Raw genomic sequence first — 25,019 nt, 5'->3', positions numbered from 1 at the left:
CCCAACTGAAGTTACTTCATCTCAACAGTCCTGTGTGGAAACAGCAATTGATTTTAGTTACTGTCTGCTAAAAATCATCTTCCTCTTACAAACAGAAATCTTCATCCTTTTCTGTTTCAGAGTAAATAGTACATACCAGCACTATTTTAAAATAACAAACACTTGATAGAAGAATAAAAACTACATTAAAACACCAAAAAACTCTTAACCATCTCCGTGGAGATGTTGCCTGTGCAACGGCAAAGAGAATGACTGGGGTGGGCGGAGCCTAGGAGGGATCATGTGACCAGCTTTGCTGGGACTCTTTGCCATTTCCTGTTGGGGAAGAGAATATCCCACAAGAAAGGATGACGCCGTGGACCGGACACACCAATGTTGGAGAAAGAGAGAAACATTTGGGTTCAGTGTCCATTTAAGTGATGCACAAAAACTAATAAACATTTATTTGTGTATGTCACAGCGAGGAAGCATATGGTATAAAATGTAAGCACCCAATGTATAAATAATAGATGCAAATCTGGTGTTGGGAATTAAACCACTGCTGAAACTACAATTAATCTTTGTTCGTATTAAATATGGCATTTTAGAGACAATATCATTTCAGTTTGATTACCTCACTGGTTTTGCATATGCTCTCCAAAGCTGATCCACATGCTTTTCCAGGTAAAGCATTCCATGGAATAATACCTGCAGAGGCAAAAATATGATCATTTGAATCTCTTACAAGCATTACTCACTGCATCTTACTTCCTCCCTTTCTCCACCCACTTGCCATCTGTGTTCCTTTGCATGCGCCTACGCAAAATGCTATTGATTTGAAGATTGGCAAGACTGCATTTTGAATAACACACCTAATGTGCCAGACTATGTACGTTCACTGACAGCTTGTAGCCCAGAAAGCTTAGCTATACACATCTGTACACATTGTAAGCAGCACTTATATTCAAAAAAGCAATAGTTCTTTCTACCAAATATTTAGCAGGAAGTGCACAGTTATGTAAAACATACAAACAGAAGAATCATTTTCAGTCTGCTTAACTGGAACGATATATTTAAAGTGATTGTAAAGTTTAATGAATAAGTGCCCGGTAACTAAAAATAATATTAAAAACAGTGGCACTTTCATTCATTAATTTTATAACGCTTTTTTTAAAATAACTTTGCGTTATGGTAAACATAACGCCAATCCTCCACCCGCAGCTCCTGCTTTCATTAGTATATTGATAACGAATCCGACTTCCTCCAATCGTTGTGTGCCCCCTTTTGCGTCCAGCTCGTGAGGCAACGCAAAGATTGGAGGAAGCCAGATCGTAATTGATATGCTAATGAAAGCAGGAGCTGCAGGTGAAGGATCAGCGTTATACTTACCATGACGTAAAAGTATTTAAAAAAAATAATAATTTGTAAAGTTTAATGAATGAAAGTGCCCCTGTTTTTAAGATTACTTTTAGTTTCCGGGCACTTATTCATTAAACTTTACAATCACTTTAACTTACAGTAAATAAAAATTGTCAAATAACTATCAATTGCGACTAAAACTGTCAAAAGCAACTCATAATGATATCTGGCTTTGCGGTAGATTACATGTGGAACGCAAAAATATCATTTGAGCACGACCCATGCCCCTTCTCTTTTTTGCAATCATATTATTATTAAAGAGACATTCCGGTCAAAATGTAAACGATCATGGATGAATTACATTGTTAAATATAACTTTTACTAGAAGCATTTTTGCCTATACATGTATATTGCAAATATGTTTCAACTATTTTAATCTAAGCATTTTCCTCTGCATGTGAAGCATAGCTAGATATTCTCAGTGATCCAGCATTTTAAATAATGCAGCTGCTCAGAGCACCAGTGGGACTTGTATCATGTCAGTAATTAACAAATTGAGTCATTGCCAGATGGTACAAGTAACTTAGGCTCTCTGGGCAAGTGCTTTGTTTAAAATGCTGGTGCACAGTGCATACACTTTAAAAACAGCTACAGCTTTTATTATAAGCATTTTTGCAAATACATGACTAATACAAACATGCTTGTATTCAAAACTGAAATGTATCCATGTGGATTCCAATTTAGGTTGGAATATCTCTTTAAGTCCAAAGTAAATTTCTGTGCTTGGGTGATAATCTAGGGCACGCTACAGCTTCATGTCAAATAGGGCACTTCTATGGGGACGTGCAATAAAGTTCATGTCGTATATCGCTTCTTAGCTAAGCTGAGGGTGCACAAAATAGTGGGGTACTTCAGGTTGCTCTGTGCAATATTATTAGCAATAATGTTTTTACTTCAGGTCTTAAAAAGCACTAAAATTTAACTCACCTCTTGTAATATGAGCACAGTGAGCAAGCTAATAATGGTTGTTAAAATATTTAACCATCAGCAAAAGATAACGTAGCTTGCGTCAGTGATTGCAATCCACTTGTAATCTAGCTAAAATATTTCATTATACATAGTAAAAATACCTTGTACTCTATTTTAATTTATTTTGCCCCATTCTCCTGTAATTCAGTTGTTTCTTTTCCAGTTCCCATGAGAGGTTGAAGAACAAACTGCAGACTTTAGCAGCCATATTCTTTTCTACATTGTGAACAGTGATTGTTTGATCAGTGCAATCTCCTGAAATGTCCCTAACTGGCTACAGCAGAGGAGGTAAGATATACAATAGCCAAGAGACCTTTCAAAAGTATGTCTATGGACTGCAAAACAAGGCAAATGTCTATGATAAAAGACAGTTTATGTTTGATGACACTTTAACAGTAGAGGGCAGGTTACCTTTAAAATACAGCCAAGTAGTTTTGCGGTATCAGCCGGTTAGTATAGCACTAAGCATAGTTTCACATCCCAGTGTCAACCATGACACCAAGGGCCAGTAGGAGTTATTTTACTGTTAAAGCAATACACTATGCTTTTCACTTGCTGTATTACATTTCTACCTCACATACAGACCATCACAGGACTAAATACATAATAATTCAAGTATATATTATTATTATCAATAAAATAAACCACATACCATACTGCCTGATGTCCACACATATCTGGTCTGGTGAAGTAGTCATATTTATAGGCAATGATTTAAGAACTTCACAAGATGACCACATGTTGTAAAACATGAATACTGGAACAGCAGAAAAGCCAAAGACACCAAGCCAGGCAACTCCAAGGACATAGGTAAGAAATACAAACTGGAAATTAAGAAAAGGAGACATTGTTAACATAAGGACACTATAGGACTAAATCCACAAGCTCATTAAAAGGACATTACACACCTCCTCCTTTTATAGAAAAATTGTGCCATTTATTCTGTAACCTGCAAATGCTGTAAAACCAAGGAGATGGTTGAGGTAATTTGCTGCATTTTGAAAATGTAGGATTACAGATTCTCCATTTTAGCCTCTCTAAGGAGCTTGGGACAAAGCACATTTTTTAAACAAAAGCAAGATGTGTTTAAAGGGACATTAAAGGGGCTAAATCTATTTTATATGTGTAGTATTGAGGGTATTCCCTGCCTCCCTCTAGTCATGGGTGTCGCCATATTGAAATATGTCTTCCACTACATTCCAGCGCTGATGAGTTTGCACATGTGAAGCCTCCCCTTCATATACCTGCAGTGTAACATAGGTTTCATAATGGCAGCGCCCGTGATTAGAGGGAGGTGCATTAAATGTATTTAGTGTCCCTTTAAAGTAAGTAAAGTGAGTTACTTGCGAGCAAAAAACACTTTATGAATATTTGTAAACTAAATCAGTCAATACTTATTAATTCAATCCTGTTAAAGTGGGAATTTACTGAAATGTATTGAAATCTCAGCATATTCACAACCTTAAAAATTTGTAATCCCTGTATTACAAGATATATATACAAATTTGTTTCACAAAACACTCATCTAATGTCATACTCTTTTACTGGTGGGTATAGATAATCATGACTTCTTTGGGTAGGTAGAATCTCACAATAACCCTATATATACCTCTATACTACATATTGCACCACAGGGAGTCAGGTAGTGGGGGCCATAGCTATAGAAGAATGACACTGGATGTTAGCATCAGAATCAAACTGTACTGAGCAACAACACCTCATTACCTCCTGAAGCCATATGGCCCCAACATGCAGGCCTCTGGCATACAAGAGAAGATTTAGTCCTAGGAGCCTAGGAACTGTAGAATTATTCGGGTATCCTCCTTTGCATGGTATCCCCAGGACAATGTGTACAATTTAGCAGCAAGTAAGGTGTGAGCAACTGGTGTTCCAGAGAATTGCCAAACTGGAATTTTACACCCATTGTCCTTATGTAGCCTATGGTCCAGTCCAGCTCCAGATACCATGTCATTGTTCACTATTTTGGTAATGATTGGAGATATATTGGTCAGTGTGCAACTAGATACTTGGTTGGGTATTTTTTTTTTTTAATGAGTGTTTATTCAGCAACATGTGCTGCTAACTATGCAAGTTTATTGCAGTGTTCCCTGTGCTATATAGGGGTCGATTTATTGGCTCGCCGCAAACAGGCGTTAAGAAGCAGCGGTCTTAAGACCACTGCTCCTTAACTCATCCGCCACCTCTGAGGTGGCGGACTGCAATCATCCCGATCAGATACAATCGTAATGATTATTGACACCCCCTGCTAGCGTATGCTGTCTGCATTTAGCGATGCAGGGCGGACATGATTCGCTATAGCCGGAGTATGATAAATCTTCTCCAATAGTGTTTTGGTGTGACGTTATGCTTACTTCTCTCTGTGCTATAGTGTTTTGGTGTGACGTTATGCTTACTTCTCTCTGTGCTATAGTGTTTTGCTGTGACGTTATGCTTACTTCTCTCTGTGCTATAGTGTTTTGGTGTGACGTTATGCTTACTTCTCTCTGTGCTATAGTGTTTTGGTGTGACGTTATGCTTACTTCTCTCTGTGCTATAGTGTTTTGGTGTGACGTTATGCTTACTTCTCTCTGTGCTATAGTGTTTTGGTGTGACGTTATGCTTACTTCTCTCTGTGCTATACTGTTTTGGTGTGACGTTATGCTTACTTCTCTCTGTGTTATAGTGTGACGTTATGCTTTCTTCTCTCTGTGTAATAGTGTTTTGGTGTGACGTTATGCTTACTTCTTTCTGTGCTATAGTGTTTTGGTGTGACGTTATGCTTACTTCTCTCTGTGCTATAGTGTTTTGGTGTGACGTTATGCTTACTTCTCTCTGTGCTATAGTGTTTTGGTGTGACGTTATGCTTACTTCTCTCTGTGCTATAGTGTTTTGGTGTGACGTTATGCTTACTTCTCTCTGTGCTATAGTGTTTTGGTGTGACGTTATGCTTACTTCTTTCTGTGCTATAGTGTTTTGGTGTGACGTTATGCTTACTTCTCTCTGTGCTATAGTGTTTTGGTGTGACGTTATGCTTTCTTCTCTCTGTGTAATAGTGTTTTGGTGTGACGTTATGCTTTCTTCTCTCTGTGTTATAGTGTTTTGGTGTGACGTTATGCTTTCTTCTCTCTGTGTAATAGTGTTTTGCTGTGACGTTATGCTTACTTCTCTCTGTGCTATAGTGTTTTGGTGTAACGTTATGCTTACTTCTTTCTGTGCTATAGTGTTTTGGTGTGACGTTATGCTTACTTCTCTCTGTGGCATAGTGTTTTGGTGTGACATTATGCTTACTTCTCTCTGTGCATAGAGTAGATGTTTATGGAGTCAGCAATACTGGTATGCGTTCAGATAAATGCAGTTTGCCTAGAACTATGTATTGTGGTTTCTTTGTGGACACTAATGAGTCAATAAACATGATGTAATTTCATGTGAAATGGTTAATTATAAATATGATAAATATGTACTTCATTTGTTTTATTGTTTTTCACTAATAACACAGATTTCCAATAAATTATTTAAAAGATATGCATACGTACATATGACCTTATGTGTGTATGTTGCAATATACTTTCATTATTATTTTTTCCTGTAAATTAACTCTAAAAATTGTGGGGGGTTTTGTTAAAGTAATGGGTGCTGCTATGTTTTCGCCTTATCTATTTCTCTTGCTGAGTACAATTAGGGACAGGTATAAAACAGGCACTACAAGACACTGTGCAAACAAGGCTGCACGTGTGAAAGGATTGTTTAATTATCTGGAAGGGTTTCCACACAGCCTTGTTTGCACAAAATCTTTAATTGCCTGTTTTATAATGTGTTGCTAGTTGTCCTCAGTAGGACAGATAGATAAAGGAAAAACTTAAGTTAAAACATGGCTGCACACATTGCTTTATAGAAAGTAAAGTACTTAGAATAACTAAACATTTTCATTTATATCTTCAATATTTAAGCAACTAATATAATTGTAATAATGCATCTATAGCATTTATTATTCTAAGGCTTATCCTTGCTTTAAATTCATCATATCTAGCAAGTATTTACTGCTTAATATCACTTTAAACATCTTGGCTTTCTTTATTAAAAGGCCACTGATACAATAGAAACATAGAAGGCTAGAATTTGACAGTAGATAAGAACCAAAAAGGCCCATCAAGTCTACCCATATTACGTTACTTTTTCTTTAGGATAGCCTTATGAATGTCCCAGGCATTTTTGAATTCATTTACAGTCTTTGTGTTTACCACCTCAAATGGAAGTTTATTCCATGAATCTACCACCCTTACTGTAAAAAACACTACTCATTTCTACAGAGAAGCAGGCTGACACCTCTTATAAATAATTGTCATTCTTTTTTGGTGACTTTTCTTCCACCAATTAGAAGCAGAATATTAATGTAATCTGTATGTGATAGTTACCAAACTGAGGCTGGTTAAGGCAGTTCTCCTTTTTTTGGTTCTAAAGAAAGATGTAATGAGCAGCTATAATCTGAATGCTTTGTAGTAAGCACTTTCTCAGACCTAAGCAGAGAGCCTTTTGTCGCCCCACCATGCATTATTCTTATTGGTAGCTTATGGACCATCATTATTGAATGTCATTACAAGAGAAGACCATATTTATATTTACTCTAGTTAATTGTATTCATTCTTTAATAAAGCAGAATATAACCAACTTAGGCGGTGAAGAAACTTAGGTATCAGAACTACTTATCATAGCCACTTTGAGATATTGATTTTATTAATTTTGCCAAATACAGAGTTTAGTCATTAGTTCTTTGGAAGTTCACTGAAATTCTAAGTCTCTGCTCTTTTAGGTTTGTTCCACTCTGAGGACTAACTTAAAACCAGAATCTGCACCGATACTCCTTATGTATATCACCTACAATAATACAGAAATAAAGAAAAGACAGCAAGAATATGAAGCAAATATAAAGAATACAAAACAAATATAAAGGATATGAAACAAATATAAAAATACAGGTTGCAGTTCTGTTTATGTCAAGTGACCAAACAAAAAAGGGTCCTAACAATTCAGTTTCTCACCATGCCACTGATACATCTTCCACAAGCAGTGGTTTTGAATTCACTGTGCATTTCCTTTACAGCACTTGTTGTGTAGAAGCCTTCAGCCAATAGAATGATTCCATACAAGAAGAAGAAGGATGCAATTCCATAGATAACATACTGCATTAACTGTATTCTACAAATGAAACAAAGAATTTGACTAGTCAGTTTGTTAACAAAGAATTTAAGCAGGTTCATTCCCTTTTCATAATGTATAATTCAGATGTGCAGAATGATGTTGAATTTATGATAACAAGAAAAACAGTTCCCTACATGTGGATCATGCATAATCAAGATCAAGTATGAATTGCTGGTCACTGTGTAATTAATCTATTTGAGATTAAAAGAAAAACAAACAAAACAAACTTTGTGTGAATTGACCTGGTCATCCTGTTTTCACTTCAAAGAGGTAATCTTGGAACTTCAATGCTGTCTTTTGGCTGTAATAGTACAGCTATGGTCTCACCAAGTGCATCAATGTTGTGGTTGACGTTGCTGCAGGGTGTGCATCTGGCATCCAAGGGATTAACTGCAATGCCCAGACCTAACCACAATGTAACTAACCATTTGCCTAGAGATGAGTAATCACTGATATTTCTTAAGCATGATACAATGGGTGGGGATATTTATTTGTGTTTGGTATGGTGTTGGGGTGGTTCGGTAAGGGGTCCCAAAATATCTAGAGACTGCTCTGATTAAAGACTCATGGATTTGAGTAAAATTGTACTTTGCTTCATGCTCCCTAGTGGTAAATTGCACAATATGTAAGCTAGGTTTACAAAATTATCCAAAATTGCCTAAACCAGCCATTTGATGTAAAGAATTTGCTTTGTGGCCTCCTAGTGAGTGTTAAGAAAAGCTTATTTTTTATTTATTTTTTACACAAAAGCACAAAGTGGTTAATGTCTTTTTTAAAATCTGTATTGTCATTTCACAATTGACTGTGCCAAAGACCTTAAAATTTGCTTTCCATAAAGTAAACATTGTCACTATACAACGTGCCTTCAAGCCTGGAAGAACCTGCTTCTTCTAAATCAACTGTTTCCAACCTTTTCACATGAGGGCCCCATTGGAAGATTTTCCCTTACTTGAAGGTCCAGTGAGGGCACAGTTTGGAAATGTAACTAATCCAGACAAAGACTGCATGCTGTGTATTTATACAAAAAGTGTTGAAAGTGGCGGCGTTGTGTCACCTCCAGGGAACCAAGCTGCCTACGTCCTCTGAGTCAACCTTGTTGCTTTCACCTCCAAAATAAAAGAGCTCACAATAGTGTAGCAGATTTCAGACAATGTGGTAGGCACACAGACTCACGAGATTGCAGTTAAAATAGGCCTTTTATTAAAATCATCACAAAGGTGTCTTCAGGTGCAGCTTCAGGTTTTATTTAAAATGCATCTCAACGCGTTTAGGCTAAAAGAAGCCTTTATCAAGAGCATAAAGGTAAAACAATTTCTGGAACAAATTGTGAGCTCTTTTATTTTGGAGGTGAAAGCAACAAGGTTGACTCAGAGGACGTGGGCAACTTGGTTCCCTGGAGGTGACACAGCGCCGCCACTTTCAACACTTTCTGCTTCTATACACGGTTTGGGAGAACCGGGGCTGGCAGCGAGCACCTGAAGGGAAGTGCTAACATTGCTTCATACTTTATCCTTTCTAATACACTTTGTTTGTGTATTTATACAAGCTTAGTTCTTTGGCAAAGGATATGCCGCAGTTTGATACGCACAATGTCTGCATTGAAATGTGGTGCAGAGAGGCATCTCCATGCAAACACACATTACAGGGGTCTCAGAGACTGGGCCTGCACCTCTAGGGGTCTATCCGGCCTGGCAATTGATTGTGGCACTGCTACAGGGTGTTTGGTAGGATCTGGGCAACATCTTCATCATGTCTGGCACTTTTGTGTGCCCCCAGTGAAAAATGTCTCACAGTTTAAGGAAAGTGCATTGATCTGCCTTTAAAATATGGAAGCTAAGTTTCCAAGATAGCTGTCACCATGTTACTGTACATAAACACCTGCCACCGTATTTGTACCACCATTCCATTAAAACTTTTACATCTGTATGCACTCAGCAAATATTACATTTGTGCCAAAAACCCACACAGGTTAGAAGTAATCTTAACCATCAAGCATGGCTAGCTTTAAAATGACTTAAGAGTGACACATCCACTGATAAAGGTGGCGGGGCCATAGTTATTCTGGATTCAGATAATTATGACAAGAAATTAATGGGACAATTGAATAATGTTTATAAATATAAATCTTTGCCAGGTAATCCTACCATGAATTATAAACATTCACTGGATAATATGTATATATAACAATGGGCTTATAATCAAGGATATTTTGCTGGTTAAAAACTGGATTCTGATCAATAAAAGATCCACCTTTACCATTTTTTTTAGTCACCACCTCCTAGAATGGTTTAGAGACATGGAAGAAGCTTACGCAACCTACTGGTAAATAATTAATCCGTTATTAATTCCAGTAATTGGTTGTCGATACCTAAAAAAAGAATGCTACAGGTTGGCAACTGTGTCACATGCAATACTCTTATTAGCGGAGCTACTTTTCATCGCCCCATTCTTTAAAAATATATCATATCCAACATAGATTAACCTGCACTTCAGACTATACGGTCTATCTTATCATCTGTCCATGTGTTTTGTACTACATTGGAAAGGCGAGTACACCCTTTTAGGAGAGACTTGCTAACCATAAAAACAGAATTTATGTTTACCTGATAAATTACTTTCTCCAACGGTGTGTCCGGTCCACGGCGTCATCCTTACTTGTGGGATATTCTCTTCCCCAACAGGAAATGGCAAAGAGCCCAGCAAAGCTGGTCACATGATCCCTCCTAGGCTCCGCCTACCCCAGTCATTCGACCGACGTTAAGGAGGAATATTTGCATAGGAGAAACCATATGATACCGTGGTGACTGTAGTTAAAGAAAATAAATTATCAGACCTGATTAAAAAACCAGGGCGGGCCGTGGACCGGACACACCGTTGGAGAAAGTAATTTATCAGGTAAACATAAATTCTGTTTTCTCCAACATAGGTGTGTCCGGTCCACGGCGTCATCCTTACTTGTGGGAACCAATACCAAAGCTTTAGGACACGGATGAAGGGAGGGAGCAAATCAGGTCACCTAAATGGAAGGCACCACGGCTTGCAAAACCTTTCTCCCAAAAATAGCCTCAGAAGAAGCAAAAGTATCAAACTTGTAAAATTTGGTAAAAGTGTGCAGTGAAGACCAAGTCGCTGCCCTACATATCTGATCAACAGAAGCCTCGTTCTTGAAGGCCCATGTGGAAGCCACAGCCCTAGTGGAATGAGCTGTGATTCTTTCAGGAGGCTGCCGTCCGGCAGTCTCGTAAGCCAATCTGATGATGCTTTTAATCCAAAAAGAGAGAGAGGTAGAAGTTGCTTTTTGACCTCTCCTTTTACCGGAATAAACAACAAACAAGGAAGATGTTTGTCTAAAATCCTTTGTAGCATCTAAATAGAATTTTAGAGCGCGAACAACATCCAAATTGTGCAACAAACGTTCCTTCTTCGAAACTGGTTTCGGACACAAAGAAGGCACGACTATCTCCTGGTTAATGTTTTTGTTAGAAACAACTTTTGGAAGAAAACCAGGTTTAGTACGTAAAACCACCTTATCTGCATGGAACACCAGATAAGGAGGAGAACACTGCAGAGCAGATAATTCTGAAACTCTTCTAGCAGAAGAAATTGCAACCAAAAACAAAACTTTCCAAGATAATAACTTAATATCAACGGAATGTAAGGGTTCAAACGGAACCCCCTGAAGAACTGAAAGAACTAAGTTGAGACTCCAAGGAGGAGTCAAAGGTTTGTAAACAGGCTTGATTCTAACCAGAGCCTGAACAAAGGCTTGAACATCTGGCACAGCTGCCAGTTTTTTGTGAAGTAACACAGACAAGGCAGAAATCTGTCCCTTCAAGGAACTTGCAGATAATCCTTTCTCCAATCCTTCTTGAAGAAAGGATAGAATCTTAGGAATCTTTACCTTGTCCCAAGGGAATCCTTTAGATTCACACCAACAGATATATTTTTTCCATATTTTGTGGTAAATTTTTCTAGTTACAGGCTTTCTGGCCTGAACAAGAGTATCAATAACAGAATCTGAGAACCCTCGTTTTGATAAGATCAAGCGTTCAATCTCCAAGCAGTCAGCTGGAGTGAGACCAGATTCGGATGTTCGAACGGACCTTGAACAAGAAGGTCTCATCTCAAAGGTAGCTTCCATGGTGGAGCCGATGACATATTCACCAGATCTGCATACCAAGTCCTGCGTGGCCACGCAGGAGCTATCAAGATCACCGACGCCCTCTCCTGATTGATCCTGGCTACCAGCCTGGGGATGAGAGGAAACGGCGGGAATACATAAGCTAGTTTGAAGGTCCAAGGTGCTACTAGTGCATCTACTAGAGTCGCCTTGGGATCCCTGGATCTGGACCCGTAGCAAGGAACCTTGAAGTTCTGACGAGAGGCCATCAGATCCATGTCTGGAATGCCCCACAGTTGAGTAACTTGGGCAAAGATTTCCGGATGGAGTTCCCACTCCCCCGGATGTAATGTCTGACGACTCAGAAAATCCGCTTCCCAATTTTCCACTCCTGGGATGTGGATTGCAGACAGGTGGCAGGAGTGAGTCTCCGCCCATTGAATGATTTTGGTCACTTCTTCCATCGCCAGGGAACTCCTTGTTCCCCCCTGATGGTTGATGTACGCAACAGTCGTCATGTTGTCTGATTGAAACCGTATGAACTTGGCCTTTGCTAGCTGAGGCCAAGCCTTGAGAGCATTGAATATCGCTCTCAGTTCCAGAATATTTATCGGTAGAAGAGATTCTTCCCGAGACCAAAGACCCTGAGCTTTCAGGGATCCCCAGACCGCGCCCCAGCCCATCAGACTGGCGTCGGTCGTGACAATGACCCACTCTGGTCTGCGGAAGGTCATCCCTTGTGACAGGTTGTCCAGGGACAGCCACCAACGGAGTGAGTCTCTGGTCCTCTGATTTACTTGTATCTTCGGAGACAAGTCTGTATAGTCCCCATTCCACTGACTGAGCATGCACAGTTGTAATGGTCTTAGATGAATGCGCGCAAAAGGAACTATGTCCATTGCCGCTACCATCAAACCTATTACTTCCATGCACTGCGCTATGGAAGGAAGAGGAACGGAATGAAGTGTTTGACAAGAGTTTAGAAGTTTTGTTTTTCTGGCCTCTGTCAGAAAAATCCTCATTTCTAAGGAGTCTATTATTGTTCCCAAGAAGGGAACCCTTGTCGACGGAGATAGAGAACTCTTTTCCACGTTCACTTTCCATCCGTGAGATCTGAGAAAGGCCAGGACTATGTCCGTGTGAGCCTTTGCTTGAGGAAGGGACGACGCTTGAATCAGAATGTCGTCCAAGTAAGGTACTACTGCAATGCCCCTTGGTCTTAGCACGGCTAGAAGGGACCCTAGTACCTTTGTGAAAATCCTTGGAGCAGTGGCTAATCCGAAAGGAAGCTCCACGAACTGGTAATGCTTGTCCAGGAATGCGAACCTTAGGAACCGATGATGTTCCTTGTGGATAGGAATATGTAGATACGCATCCTTTAAATCCACCGTGGTCATGAATTGACCTTCCTGGATGGAAGGAAGAATTGTTCGAATGGTTTCCATTTTGAACGATGGAACCTTGAGAAACTTGTTTAAGATCTTGAGATCTAAGATTGGTCTGAACGTTCCCTCTTTTTTGGGAACTATGAACAGATTGGAGTAGAACCCCATCCCTTGTTCTCCTAATGGAACAGGATGAATCACTCCCATTTTTAACAGGTCTTCTACACAATGTAAGAATGCCTGTCTCTTTATGTGGTCTGAAGACAATTGAGACCTGTGGAACCTCCCCCTTGGGGGAAGCCCCTTGAATTCCAGAAGATAACCTTGGGACACTATTTCCAGTGCCCAAGGATCCAGAACATCTCTTGCCCAAGCCTGAGCGAAGAGAGAGAGTCTGCCCCCCACCAGATCCGGTCCCGGATCGGGGGCCAACATTTCATGCTGTCTTGGTAGCAGTGGCAGGTTTCTTGGCCTGCTTTCCCTTGTTCCAGCCTTGCATTGGTCTCCAGGCTGGCTTGGCTTGAGAAGTATTACCCTCTTGCTTACAGGACGTAGCACTTGGGGCTGGTCCGTTTCTACGAAAGGGACGAAAATTAGGTTTATTTTTGGCCTTGAAAGACCTATCCTGAGGAAGGGCGTGGCCCTTACCCCCAGTGATATCAGAGATAATCTCTTTCAAGTCAGGGCCAAACAGCGTTTTCCCCTTGAAAGGAATGTTAAGGAGTTTGTTCTTGGAAGACGCATCCGCTGACCAAGATTTCAACCAAAGCGCTCTACGCGCCACAATAGCAAACCCAGAATTCTTCGCCGCTAACCTAGCCAATTGCAAAGTGGCGTCTAGGGTGAAAGAATTAGCCAATTTGAGAGCACTGATTCTGTCCATAATCTCCTCATAAGGAGGAGAATCACTATCGATCGCCTTTACTAGCTCATCGAACCAGAAACACGCGGCTGTAGTGACAGGGACAATGCATGAAATTGGTTGTAGAAGGTAACCTTGCTGAACAAACATCTTTTTAAGCAAACCTTCTAATTTTTTATCCATAGGATCTTTGAAAGCACAACTATCTTCTATGGGTATAGTGGTGCGTTTGTTTAAAGTAGAAACCGCTCCCTCGACCTTGGGGACAGTCTGCCATAAGTCCTTTCTAGGGTCGACCATAGGAAACAATTTTTTAAATATGGGGGGAGGGACGAAAGGTATACCGGGCCTTTCCCATTCTTTATTTACAATGTCCGCCACCCGCTTGGGTATAGGAAAAGCTTCTGGGAGCCCCGGGACCTCTAAGAACTTGTCCATTTTACATAGTTTCTCTGGGATGATCAAATTCTCACAATCATCCAGAGTGGATAATACCTCCTTAAGCAGAGCGCGGAGATGTTCCAACTTAAATTTAAATGTAATCACATCGGGTTCAGCTTGTTGAGAAATTTTCCCTGAATCTGAAATTTCTCCCTCAGACAAAACCTCCCTGGCCCCCTCAGACTGGTGTAGGGGCATTTCAGAACCATTATCATCAGCGTCCTCATGCTCTTCAGTATCTAAAACAGAGCAGTCGCGCTTACGCTGATAAGTGGGCATTTTGGCTAAAATGTTTTTGATAGAATTATCCATTACAGCCGTTAATTGTTGCATAGTAAGGAGTATTGGCGCGCTAGATGTACTAGGGGCCTCCTGAGTGGGCAAGACTCGTGTAGACGAAGGAGGGAATGATGCAGTACCATGCTTACTCGCCTCACTTGAGGAATCATCTTGGGCATCATTTTCAGTGTCACATAAATCACATTTATTTAAATGAGAAGGAACCTTGGCTTCCCCACATTCAGAACACAGTCTATCTGGTAGTTCAGACATGTTAAACAGGCATAAACTTGATAACAAAATACAAAAAACGTTTTAAAATAAAACCGTTACTGTCACTTTAAATTTTAAACTGAACACACTTTATTACTGCAATTGCGAAAAAGTATGAAGGAATTGTTCAAAATTCACCAAATTTTCACCACAGTGTCTTAAAGCCTTAAAAGTATTGCACACCAAATTTGGAAGCTTTAACCCTTAAAATAACGGAACCGGAGCCGTTTTTAACTTTAACCCCTTTACAGTCCCTGGTATCTGCTTTGCTGAGACCCAACCAAGCCCAAAGGGGAATACGATACCAAATGACGCCTTCAGAAAGTCTTTTCTATGTATCAGAGCTCCTCACACATGCGACTGCATGTCATGCTTCTCAAAAACAAGTGCGCAATACCGGCGCGAAAATGAGGCTCTGCCTATGATTAGGGAAAGCCCCTAGAGAATAAGGTGTCTAAAACAGTGCCTGCCGATATTATTTAACAAAAATACCCAGATTAAATGATTCCTCAAGGCTAAATATGTGTAATATATGAATCGATTTAGCCCAGAAAATGTCTACAGTCTTAATAAGCCCTTGTGAAGCCCTTATTTACTGTCTGAATAAAAATGGCTTACCGGATCCCATAGGGAAAATGACAGCTTCCAGCATTACATCGTCTTGTTAGAATGTGTCATACCTCAAGCAGCAAAAGACTGCTCACTGTTCCCCCAACTGAAGTTAATTCCTCTCAACAGTCCTGTGTGGAACAGCCATGGATTTTAGTAACGGTTGCTAAAATCATTTTCCTCATACAAACAGAAATCTTCATCTCTTTTCTGTTTCAGAGTAAATAGTACATACCAGCACTATTTTAAAATAACAAACTCTTGATTGAATAATAAAAACTACAGTTAAACACTAAAAAACTCTAAGCCATCTCCGTGGAGATGTTGCCTGTACAACGGCAAAGAGAATGACTGGGGTAGGCGGAGCCTAGGAGGGATCATGTGACCAGCTTTGCTGGGCTCTTTGCCATTTCCTGTTGGGGAAGAGAATATCCCACAAGTAAGGATGACGCCGTGGACCGGACACACCTATGTTGGAGAAAGTGCATTAAGATCATCACTTTGAGGAGGAAAGTCAGAACAGCCAGTGGCAAGACATTTCTTGGAACAAAAACACACAGTAGCAATGCTATGTACTATGCTAAATTATAGAGTCTCGCCATTTAAAAAAGGAGGGGACCTATGTTTATTTGTTATGTCAACTATATTGTTAATTGATAGCTGCATTCTAGTCATTCATTTTAATATATGTACTGCCAACACCTGCAGTTCAACTTGAGCAACTTTGTCATCATGTGTTTTAGGACTAATAATTCTCCATGCGAGACATCATTGGACTTGAAAATCAATTCATCCCCAGTTTGAACTGGCAAAAAGATGTTGCTATGGTCCTACTTACAATGCTTTTCTGTAATTGTTTTTTTGCAAGATTTTATAAGATACTTTATTCAATAGAAATTATTAAAAAAAATGAGGGGATTGAAATAAAGAACTTTTGCGAAGAGAATCCAAATAGATACAGTAGCTAGATACCCTCATACCAAAGGGTTTGAATAGATACCAAGATCTTTCAGATCTTTCAGAGTGTGAGTTTTATTGTCTTAAGTCCAGGGGATAAGAGCTGACGTAACGCTTAAATTAGGTTATCTTGGTGGCTCCTACATACAGGATTATAATTGGACACACCAGGGAGCAGCGTTGGATGGGAAACATGTGAAGACTCAGGCTAGAGTAAAATTAAAAAAAATTAAAATCATCATTTATTAGATCCAAAAGATAAAAATTCATGCAGGGCACAGCCGGCATTTCATCAGAGCCAACAAGTAAGAAGGACACACGCCGAGTTTCAATCACACTATTGTGTGCACATACAGCTATACTGCATACGGAACTGTCAATTTATCCACAAACTACACGGAGGAACGTTCCTGTACGACAAGGTGGTGAGTGGCTAGTGTATGTAAAGATAATGCGGTAAGTCGTTCTTTTATTTACTTTTATTTCTGGGATTAACGAGTGTCGTTTCACGGAAGGGACATTTGGTATACTGGTTGCCTATTAATACAAATGACCAGGAGTTTTTAAAAAGCAATAAGAACTTGTGCTTGTTTGCAACTTATGTTACTACCTGTTTTTGTTTCAGGATTATAATTGCCTTGGACTGTGGGGAACTCTTGAGCATGAGCCACGTGGGCGGGCACTTCTCTAGAGAGGACTGATACGTTATAGTTGGATAAGTATTAGGGTGGTGTATTTTAGAGTGCCGGTATATACAAAGGATTGATATGCACGTCTCCTGTAATTTTTAATAATTTGATCATCTTCTCCCATGTATGTATAGGAATTGTAGTGATAAACATTGAATACTTCTATCCTTTTAAATAGAGAAATGTCCTTTAAAATTAATTCCTGTTGTTAATGTAAATTGTATGGCGAGTTACTTTGGTAACTAACATAACACAAAATTTACTCCTGCAGTAAATGTAAATCATGTAGTAAGTTGCTATAGTAGTAATTAACAAAGAAAAATATATACCTTTTATAATTATAGACCTTACGTTTTTATAGAAGGTGTAATATACGTTAGGTAGCTATCATTTCATCCTTGCCATAACCATCTAAACTGGTACTGTGTAATCCTGTCTACATATTTTCAATTTGTCAAATGGAAAATTGTTTAAATTCATACCTATTACAAAATAACTTATTAGCGCTTTGTTTACGGGTATCCTAGAACAGAGTCTAGGTTGATAATGACAAACGCTGACACATTGATCAATATGGCTTTTTTTATTAAATATGTCTGCCATTAGGCACCTTTTAAAAGTATAATTTCACTAAAAGTAATGCGCTTCTCAGCAAAGATGCTAGCAATAATTTATTATTTATAGGTATCCTAGCAATGGCATCTGGGGCATGTATAGATGACGTCACACAATTACACTTTTAGAGGTAGGATCGCTTATATACAATTACTTTTGAAATTTTGTTATATACGCTAGATGAATACATACAACTTTATTTTCTTAAAAGGACATGAAACCCAAATGTTGATGATGATTCAGATTTGCTTAAAGGGCAGTCTACACCAGAATTTTTATTGTTTTAAAAGATAAATAATCCCTTTATTACCCATTCCCTAGTTTTGCATAACCACCACAGTTATATAAAAACACTTTTTTTTACATCTGTGATTATCTTGTATCTAAGCCTCTGCAAACTGCCCCCTTATTTCAGTTCTTTTGACAGACATGTATTTTAGCCATTCAGTGCTGGCTCATAGGAACTCCACATGCATGAGCACAGTGTTATCTATATGACACACATGAACTAACACCCTCTAGTGGTGAAAAACTGTCAAAATGCTCTGAGAGAAGAGGATGCTTTCAAGGATTTCAAAATTAGCATATGAACCTCCTAGATTTAGCTTTCAACTAAGAAACCTAAGAGAACAAAGCAAAATTGGTGATAAAAGTAAATAGGAAAATTGTTTAAAATTACATGCCCTATCTGAATCATGAAATTTTATTTTGGACTAGACTGTCCCTTTAATTCTATTGGTATCCTTTGTTGAAAAGCATGTCTAGATAGGCTCAGGAGCTTGGAACTAATTGCTAATTGGTGGCTGGACTTGTATGCCCATTTTTATGGTCTTACAAATGTGTTCAGCTGGCTCCTGGGAGTGCATTGCTGCTTTTTCAATAAAAGATACCAAGAGAATAAAGTAAATTGATAAATTGTTTACAAAACGCATAATCTACTTGAATCATGAAAGAAAAATGTTGGGTTCCATGTACCTTTAAGTGGTGATCTCTAAATGTGCTAAGCGCTCATTTGGCATACAATTTTATTCCATGAGACACTGGAAGTGATGTCACACGCCAAGTAATTGTATGGAAATAAAGAATACATATGAATAAGCTTATAATCATATTGTGATACCTTAAGTAGGGATATAAAACTTTAAAGATATTATGTGATGCTGCTGAATTTGATGTAGTAGTATTAGCTGGAAAAACTTTTTTTATGAAATGTTCCCATTGATGTATGTTTTTAACTTTACTTCCCTTATTGTATGCTTAGTGATGCATTTTACTTGCGGGAGTCTATTAAATAGTTCACAAACAACTCATTAAAATTTGAAACAGCTGCTTTGCCTGTTGAAACTGTAATCTATACTAAAATACTGCAGTAATGGCTACAGAAATGCTGTGTAAATAATAAAAAGCAGCAGAAGTAAGTCTCCAACTGGGGGAGAGATAGCAAAATCTCATACAAACGTCCTGCAGTTGCTTTGAAAACAAGTATCTCTTATTAGCTACTTGGCTGAGTTCACTGTTCCTTTAAGTGCCACATATAACCTTATTTTTACATCATTCTCCTTTTATAAACAGTCAACTGAAGTTGTCTACACTCCACTGATTATAGATATGCCTGATGCACAGTGTGGGCAGTCTTAGAATACTTACACTTCAGTCAGAAGGGCATGATCGCTGACGTTTGAAGAAAAGTGTTGCTCGAGGATGGATACTGTTCCAGTAAGTGCCACATGACCGCAGCCACAGAAAAGCGCCACTCCAGAGAAACACAAGATGGTAGCCACTAGCGACGCATATGGAACACCTCCCAGGCACTTAATACAGCATTCAAAGCAACCTGCACAAGCAAAGAAATTACATTCAGTGAAAGTGCTGACTACAACTTATTACCAATACATACAGCAATCATTCTCTCTGCCTATGCTGCAGCTGCAAGCTGTCTCCCTCTCCTATAAGTATCTAGGTCATTTCTACACTAAAACAAAGAAGGCTATGTTGAGAAAGGGGGTAGAATCTGTACACAGAAGCTGTTAAAGCTGAGAAACATCTGACATGATACAATAGATTAGACATTTTATTCCAAACATATTTTTTTTTTATTTACTAAAGGAAAAAAAAAACATCTTGAAATCTACTCTATAATCTATTAAGAAACAAATATCTTGTTCAGGATAGTACCATATTTTTGTGAGCAGTTAAAGGTGGGTTAAAATAAAATACTCTCTTTCATTAGAGTACTTTATTTCTAAACAAATTAATTTTGTTTCTAATCAAATTTTGCAAAAATACTTTTAATAGTGTTATACATTTGCAAGAACACTAGATGGCAGCTGCGTTTGCACAAACCGCTGCCCTACAGTGCTTACCTACCTAGGTTTGCTCTTTAACTAACAATTCCATAAAAATGAAGCTAAAATGCATGTTTGGTAATTGAAGAAAAATGTAAAACCTGTCCCATTCTAAAACTGAACACCACTAAGATACAAATTCCCTCATATTTTCCACCTTTCCACCTCGGCTATTATGCCATGATTTTGAAATGTATATGACAATCCATTTTTGTGTGTGTGTGTATATATATATATATATATATATATATATATATATATATATATACACACATACACTATGGCACCCCAATGAAACCATGGATGTAATATGCAATATCAAGAGCTAATAAATACCTTCAATATAATATACTGTTTACCACTATACATCTTTGCTCACTGATAACCCTTATGATGACCCTTCAGATTCTACATGCTATCAACTTCATTTGGATCTTTTGGAACTACATTTTGCAGTTTAATTATTGACAGCAAACTTTCAAAATTATATTTGCTCTATCCTGAGAAAATAAATGAATATTTAAAGTAAAGGTAAACTTTGATGAATGAAAGGCCGGTTTTGCCGACGTGTGAAGAGAGGATCTCTGGGTGGGGGAAGCTGCTCTGGCTGTGAAAAGAAGAGGTAAGTTTTTAAACAAAACGGCTGCTTTCTAAACTTTGATGAATGAAAGTGCCCCTGTTTTTAATAGTATTTTTAAAAACCGGGCTTTCATTCATCAAAGTTTACCTTCACTTTAATCTAATACATTGAAACATTTCTTCCTGGGTGTGTCCACATTCATATAGTTAATTAGTGCTAAATAATAACACAAAAGCAAAAAGTAAACTGAGTAATATCGGAAGGTATGAATTTGATACATCCTTATGGCCAAGGAACTAAAACTTCCAGAAATGTACACCTAACTCCTTATTTGAGTGCAAAAAGTTTTATTGCGGCTACAGGGCTACAAACCTACTCAATCCCAATGAGTAAAAAGGGGACAGTACAAAAAAAAGTTAAAAGTAAAAAGGCTTTATTACAAAACACTTAAAAACAAGCAGAGCCGTGGCTCAAAGCGAAAGCATACACTGGCAAAAAGGGGTAACAGTGCAGCACAGCAGACATGTTTCATGTGTCTTCAGCACACTTGTTCACTGCATAGCATAGCAGTGCTGAAGACACACGAAACATGTCTGCTGTGCTGCACTGTTACCCCTTTTTGCCAGTGTATGCTTTCGCTTTGAGCCACGGCTCTGCTTGTTTTTAAGTGTTTTGTAATAAAGCCTTTTTACTTTTAACTTTTTTTGTACTGTCCCCTTTTTACTCATTGGGATTGAGTAGGTTCGTAGCCCTGTAGCCGCAATAAAACTTTTTGCACTCTTTACCTCTATTGCGCCCTGGACAGAGGCGTGTCGGCTGGGCTCCCTACTTCCGGATTCTACACACAGACTGCACGGAAGAGCGGAACGAACGTGATACACTGACACTCTCCAGACACGCTGAAGTGACGCTGCTCAATGAAAGGACCGTAGACCCCGCAGGAACGGTAAGCGCCACACTAATGGAATCCTCTAACTCCTAATTTGCTTAAATAATTTATACTTGCACCCCCTTGTCTACTCCTCAATAATATTACTGGCTTTATAGATTTTAAAGTTGCATCTGCTGTTATTGACCGCTGCATAGCCAATGTTTTGAGGTCCTTACTGGAGGCAATACATTTAGTCTGAGTAGTCCATGGCTGGACGCATTTATCATTGAAGTCAACATTCAATATTAGACGCATCATATGCTACTGAATTCTAATAAAATGCTTACCCCAAAGTGCAAAGCTCTAAACAATCTCCCACAACTATATTTAAACAATGTTGTATATCCTAAGCTGCCCTCTTTGATCTATTTATTATGACGTACATCTTTCCTGTTTCACCTTTACCTCCTTGTTTTCCTGTCTCCAGCACCTACTTCTTGCTGCACCAAGTATATGGAACTCTGTACTTAAGTCTGTAAGAATGTCTCCCACCTTTAAGTTCTCATTAAAAAAAACACATATTCAGGTAAGTTTACCATCTACCTGCCTAAACGTTCACCACACCTCTCCATAAATACAAATTTTCAGCTGCCTCATCTCACCATTGCTGCAACTTTGAATCATTTACCAACTACAAATATTTATTCAACCCTAAATATCTAGATTGTAAGCTCTTGGGAGCAAGGTCCTAATTCCCCATCAGTCTGTATTGTCAAGTATAATATCTGAATTCTAATAATATGTATAAGTGTTACATATTGAATCCCTTCATTATCATGGTAGCAATTAACACACAATAAACCTAGCTATTACTATTAACACAACCTATCATTGTGATCAGCTGTTCTGTACATCTTCCCCATGCCCTCCCTTGGCAAGAACAAATCTGCTTGTGAAAGAATCTTCTTACTTTGTGGTCCATTTAAACTGTGCAGAAGCATTTGTTATTTTGCACATTTTATCATCTGGCACATTATCAATAGAAAAGTCAGTTGTCTAAGTAGAGATTTTTATCTGAACGCCTTCTGCACATCAAAGAGTAAAGGAGAGGTTCTTAAAGTTTTTAAGTTAAGTGAATGTATACAACAGATGTCTTCCCCTTCCATCTCTGGCAGCTAATACAAGACCATGAAAATATCTGCCACCCTCAAGGAGACATTATTTTGCAAGAAAGAAAGGTTAAAATGTAAAATAACCTTTCATAATAAAAACATACTGTATTTCCATTTGTACTTCCCCAGCTTTGTTTAGTATATAGATGTCTGTACTCTTAGATTATCTATCATTTTTATGTAGCCTTTATTACATACTCGGAGACATCTATCCTCAAGCACCATATTCTCATTAACCAACTATACTATGCTAGCAAAGCTATATACCACAATAAATATAATGTGTGATGTGTAGTATGAACCAGCTATGGGAACTGTTAAGCAAGGAAACGATTACAAAGACTCAATCTTTTACGGAATTTCTATTGAAACATTGCTATATTCTTTTAATCAAACCATGTGTTTGATTGAATGGTGTGTTTGATAAGATTTATTTTATTAAGTTGTTAAAAATAATAATAAAAATATAAATAGTAATAACTATTATTTTAACTTCCAACCTCAAAAGTGATGGTAAATCCTAGCGTTTCAAAAACACTAGGATTTACCATCTCTAAAAATAAAAGCCATCTTCAGTCATCAGTTAAAAAAAAAAAAAAAAAACACATGAAAAAGTGCCTTTATTTTGCTGCGGCTTTTGAAACGCTAGGATTTACCATCACTTTAACTCACTTAGGCTTTTTTTGCATCTTTAGTCTTTGGTTGAATCTTATGTAATAGGAGAGGGAGAATCCTAATCTCAAAGGTTGTGTGATGGGACATATTATGGCCTAGGCCAACAAGGCCGGTGCCTAGGGCAGCAGATTTGGGAGGGGCAGCACATCTGCCCTATCCTCTCTCTAAAAGCCAGCACATAGTACAGTGAGCGATAAAGTGCAGGCTTTTACAGAGAAGACAAGGCATGTGCGCTGATTAGGGTCACTCTTCACAGGCAGTGCTCCTTTAAACCTTTGCTTTATTTAGAGCCGCCTTCATTTTTGCAGTGGAAGAGTTCTTGGTGAGAACTTTGCCCAGGGATATGCTTACAAGGTGAGGCTAGAGGAGAAGACCTTGTGCCGATATGCTGCCTCCCCTTGTCAGCTGTGGTTGGTCTGCGAGCACAGTGCTTATTGCAGGTCTTAGTAACTAACAGACTGGATGCGTCTGTGCACTGCTTAGATCAGCTTGTGATGTCTAATCATAAACTTTCAGCGCTAATGTATGTTAGCTACTAATAGCTAGCTTTCTCTGCATTCATGAACCCACAGCGTAAATCGTAAACGGACACTTAAAAAGTTTAATTACTTAAATTATGGTAATTACTGTATGTTGTTGCATGTGAAGGACAGTGATGGTTTCAAAGTGTATTCTTCTTTCCCTCCCTTCCTCTTTCCCTTTCTCCCTCCCTCAACTCCCTCCCTTATTTCTTTCCCTCCCTTGCTCCCTTCTTCCACTCCTTTATTTACCTCCTTTCTTTCTCTCTCTCCCCTGGTATGAGATGCAGGCAATTCAACCCATGCAGGCAATTCAACCCACCTGTAGCAAGTGTTTTGCTAGCCCATTTTCTTTTGAATTGTTTTAGAAAAATTAAAAAATAGAAACATTTTAGACACTGACCCCAAAAATTATTAAGGGGAAAACAGGCCTAAAACCTTTTTTTTTTGGGGGGGGGGGGCAGCAGAATTTTAAGTGCCTAGGGCAGCACAAAACCTAAATATGCCACTGGTTGTGTGTGTTAGCTTTCATTCTGCACTAGGTCTGTAATTGATAAGTTATACATTTTTAATGACACGTCTATTCAATAGCGAACCGACTCAACAGAGGGCTCTAGTGCAAAAAAAAAAAAATCTGGATCCCCCAAAGGTAATTCAATAGTAATAATATACATGCTGCTCTGTATACTGATTTTGAGTATAGAAAGATCTGTAACTTCCACTAATAAAAGACATAAAAAGAAAAGAAGGCGCCACAATGGTGTAGGGTCAAATGTGTCAGCTGTTACCCCACTACAATGTCCCGTACTTACAGGATATAAAGCACCAAATTTATTTTAGTATACCTAGACATTTATTACCATGTCTAGGTATACTATGATTTTTAGTTTTGTTTCTGAGGTTCCTCATATGTTCCCCCCATCTCTTTTTCAAGGGTCTAGAGGTCCTCCCAATGTACTGGAGGCCACATTTACATTCCAGTAAATACACTACGAAAGTAGAATCACATATAAAATGGGAACCAACTTCAAATCTCTCTCCCGTTGAATAGGAGATCACTGTTAT

General features: G+C 38.6%; 1 protein-coding gene across 3 annotated transcripts in view; it reads right to left on the bottom strand.

The window, feature by feature from the left end:
* Positions 1 to 25,019, bottom strand: part of GPM6B (glycoprotein M6B) — a 303,610-nt gene that overhangs the window by 18,712 nt on the left and 259,879 nt on the right. For all 3 annotated transcript variants that reach the window (XM_053707577.1, XM_053707576.1, XM_053707578.1), the window contains exons 2-5: positions 19,441 to 19,627; positions 7,404 to 7,560; positions 3,020 to 3,191; positions 614 to 687 (exon numbers count right to left, since the gene is read on the bottom strand). In XM_053707577.1, the coding sequence (XP_053563552.1) occupies positions 614 to 687; positions 3,020 to 3,191; positions 7,404 to 7,560; positions 19,441 to 19,627 (590 nt within the window). The remainder of the gene's footprint in view (positions 1 to 613; positions 688 to 3,019; positions 3,192 to 7,403; positions 7,561 to 19,440; positions 19,628 to 25,019) is intronic.

The sequence above is a fragment of the Bombina bombina genome, chromosome 3, assembly GCF_027579735.1.
Source record: "Bombina bombina isolate aBomBom1 chromosome 3, aBomBom1.pri, whole genome shotgun sequence".
Lineage (NCBI taxonomy): Eukaryota > Metazoa > Chordata > Amphibia > Anura > Bombinatoridae > Bombina > Bombina bombina.
Note: the sequence above shows the minus strand (reverse complement) of the source record. Positions and strands in the feature narration are given on the sequence as shown.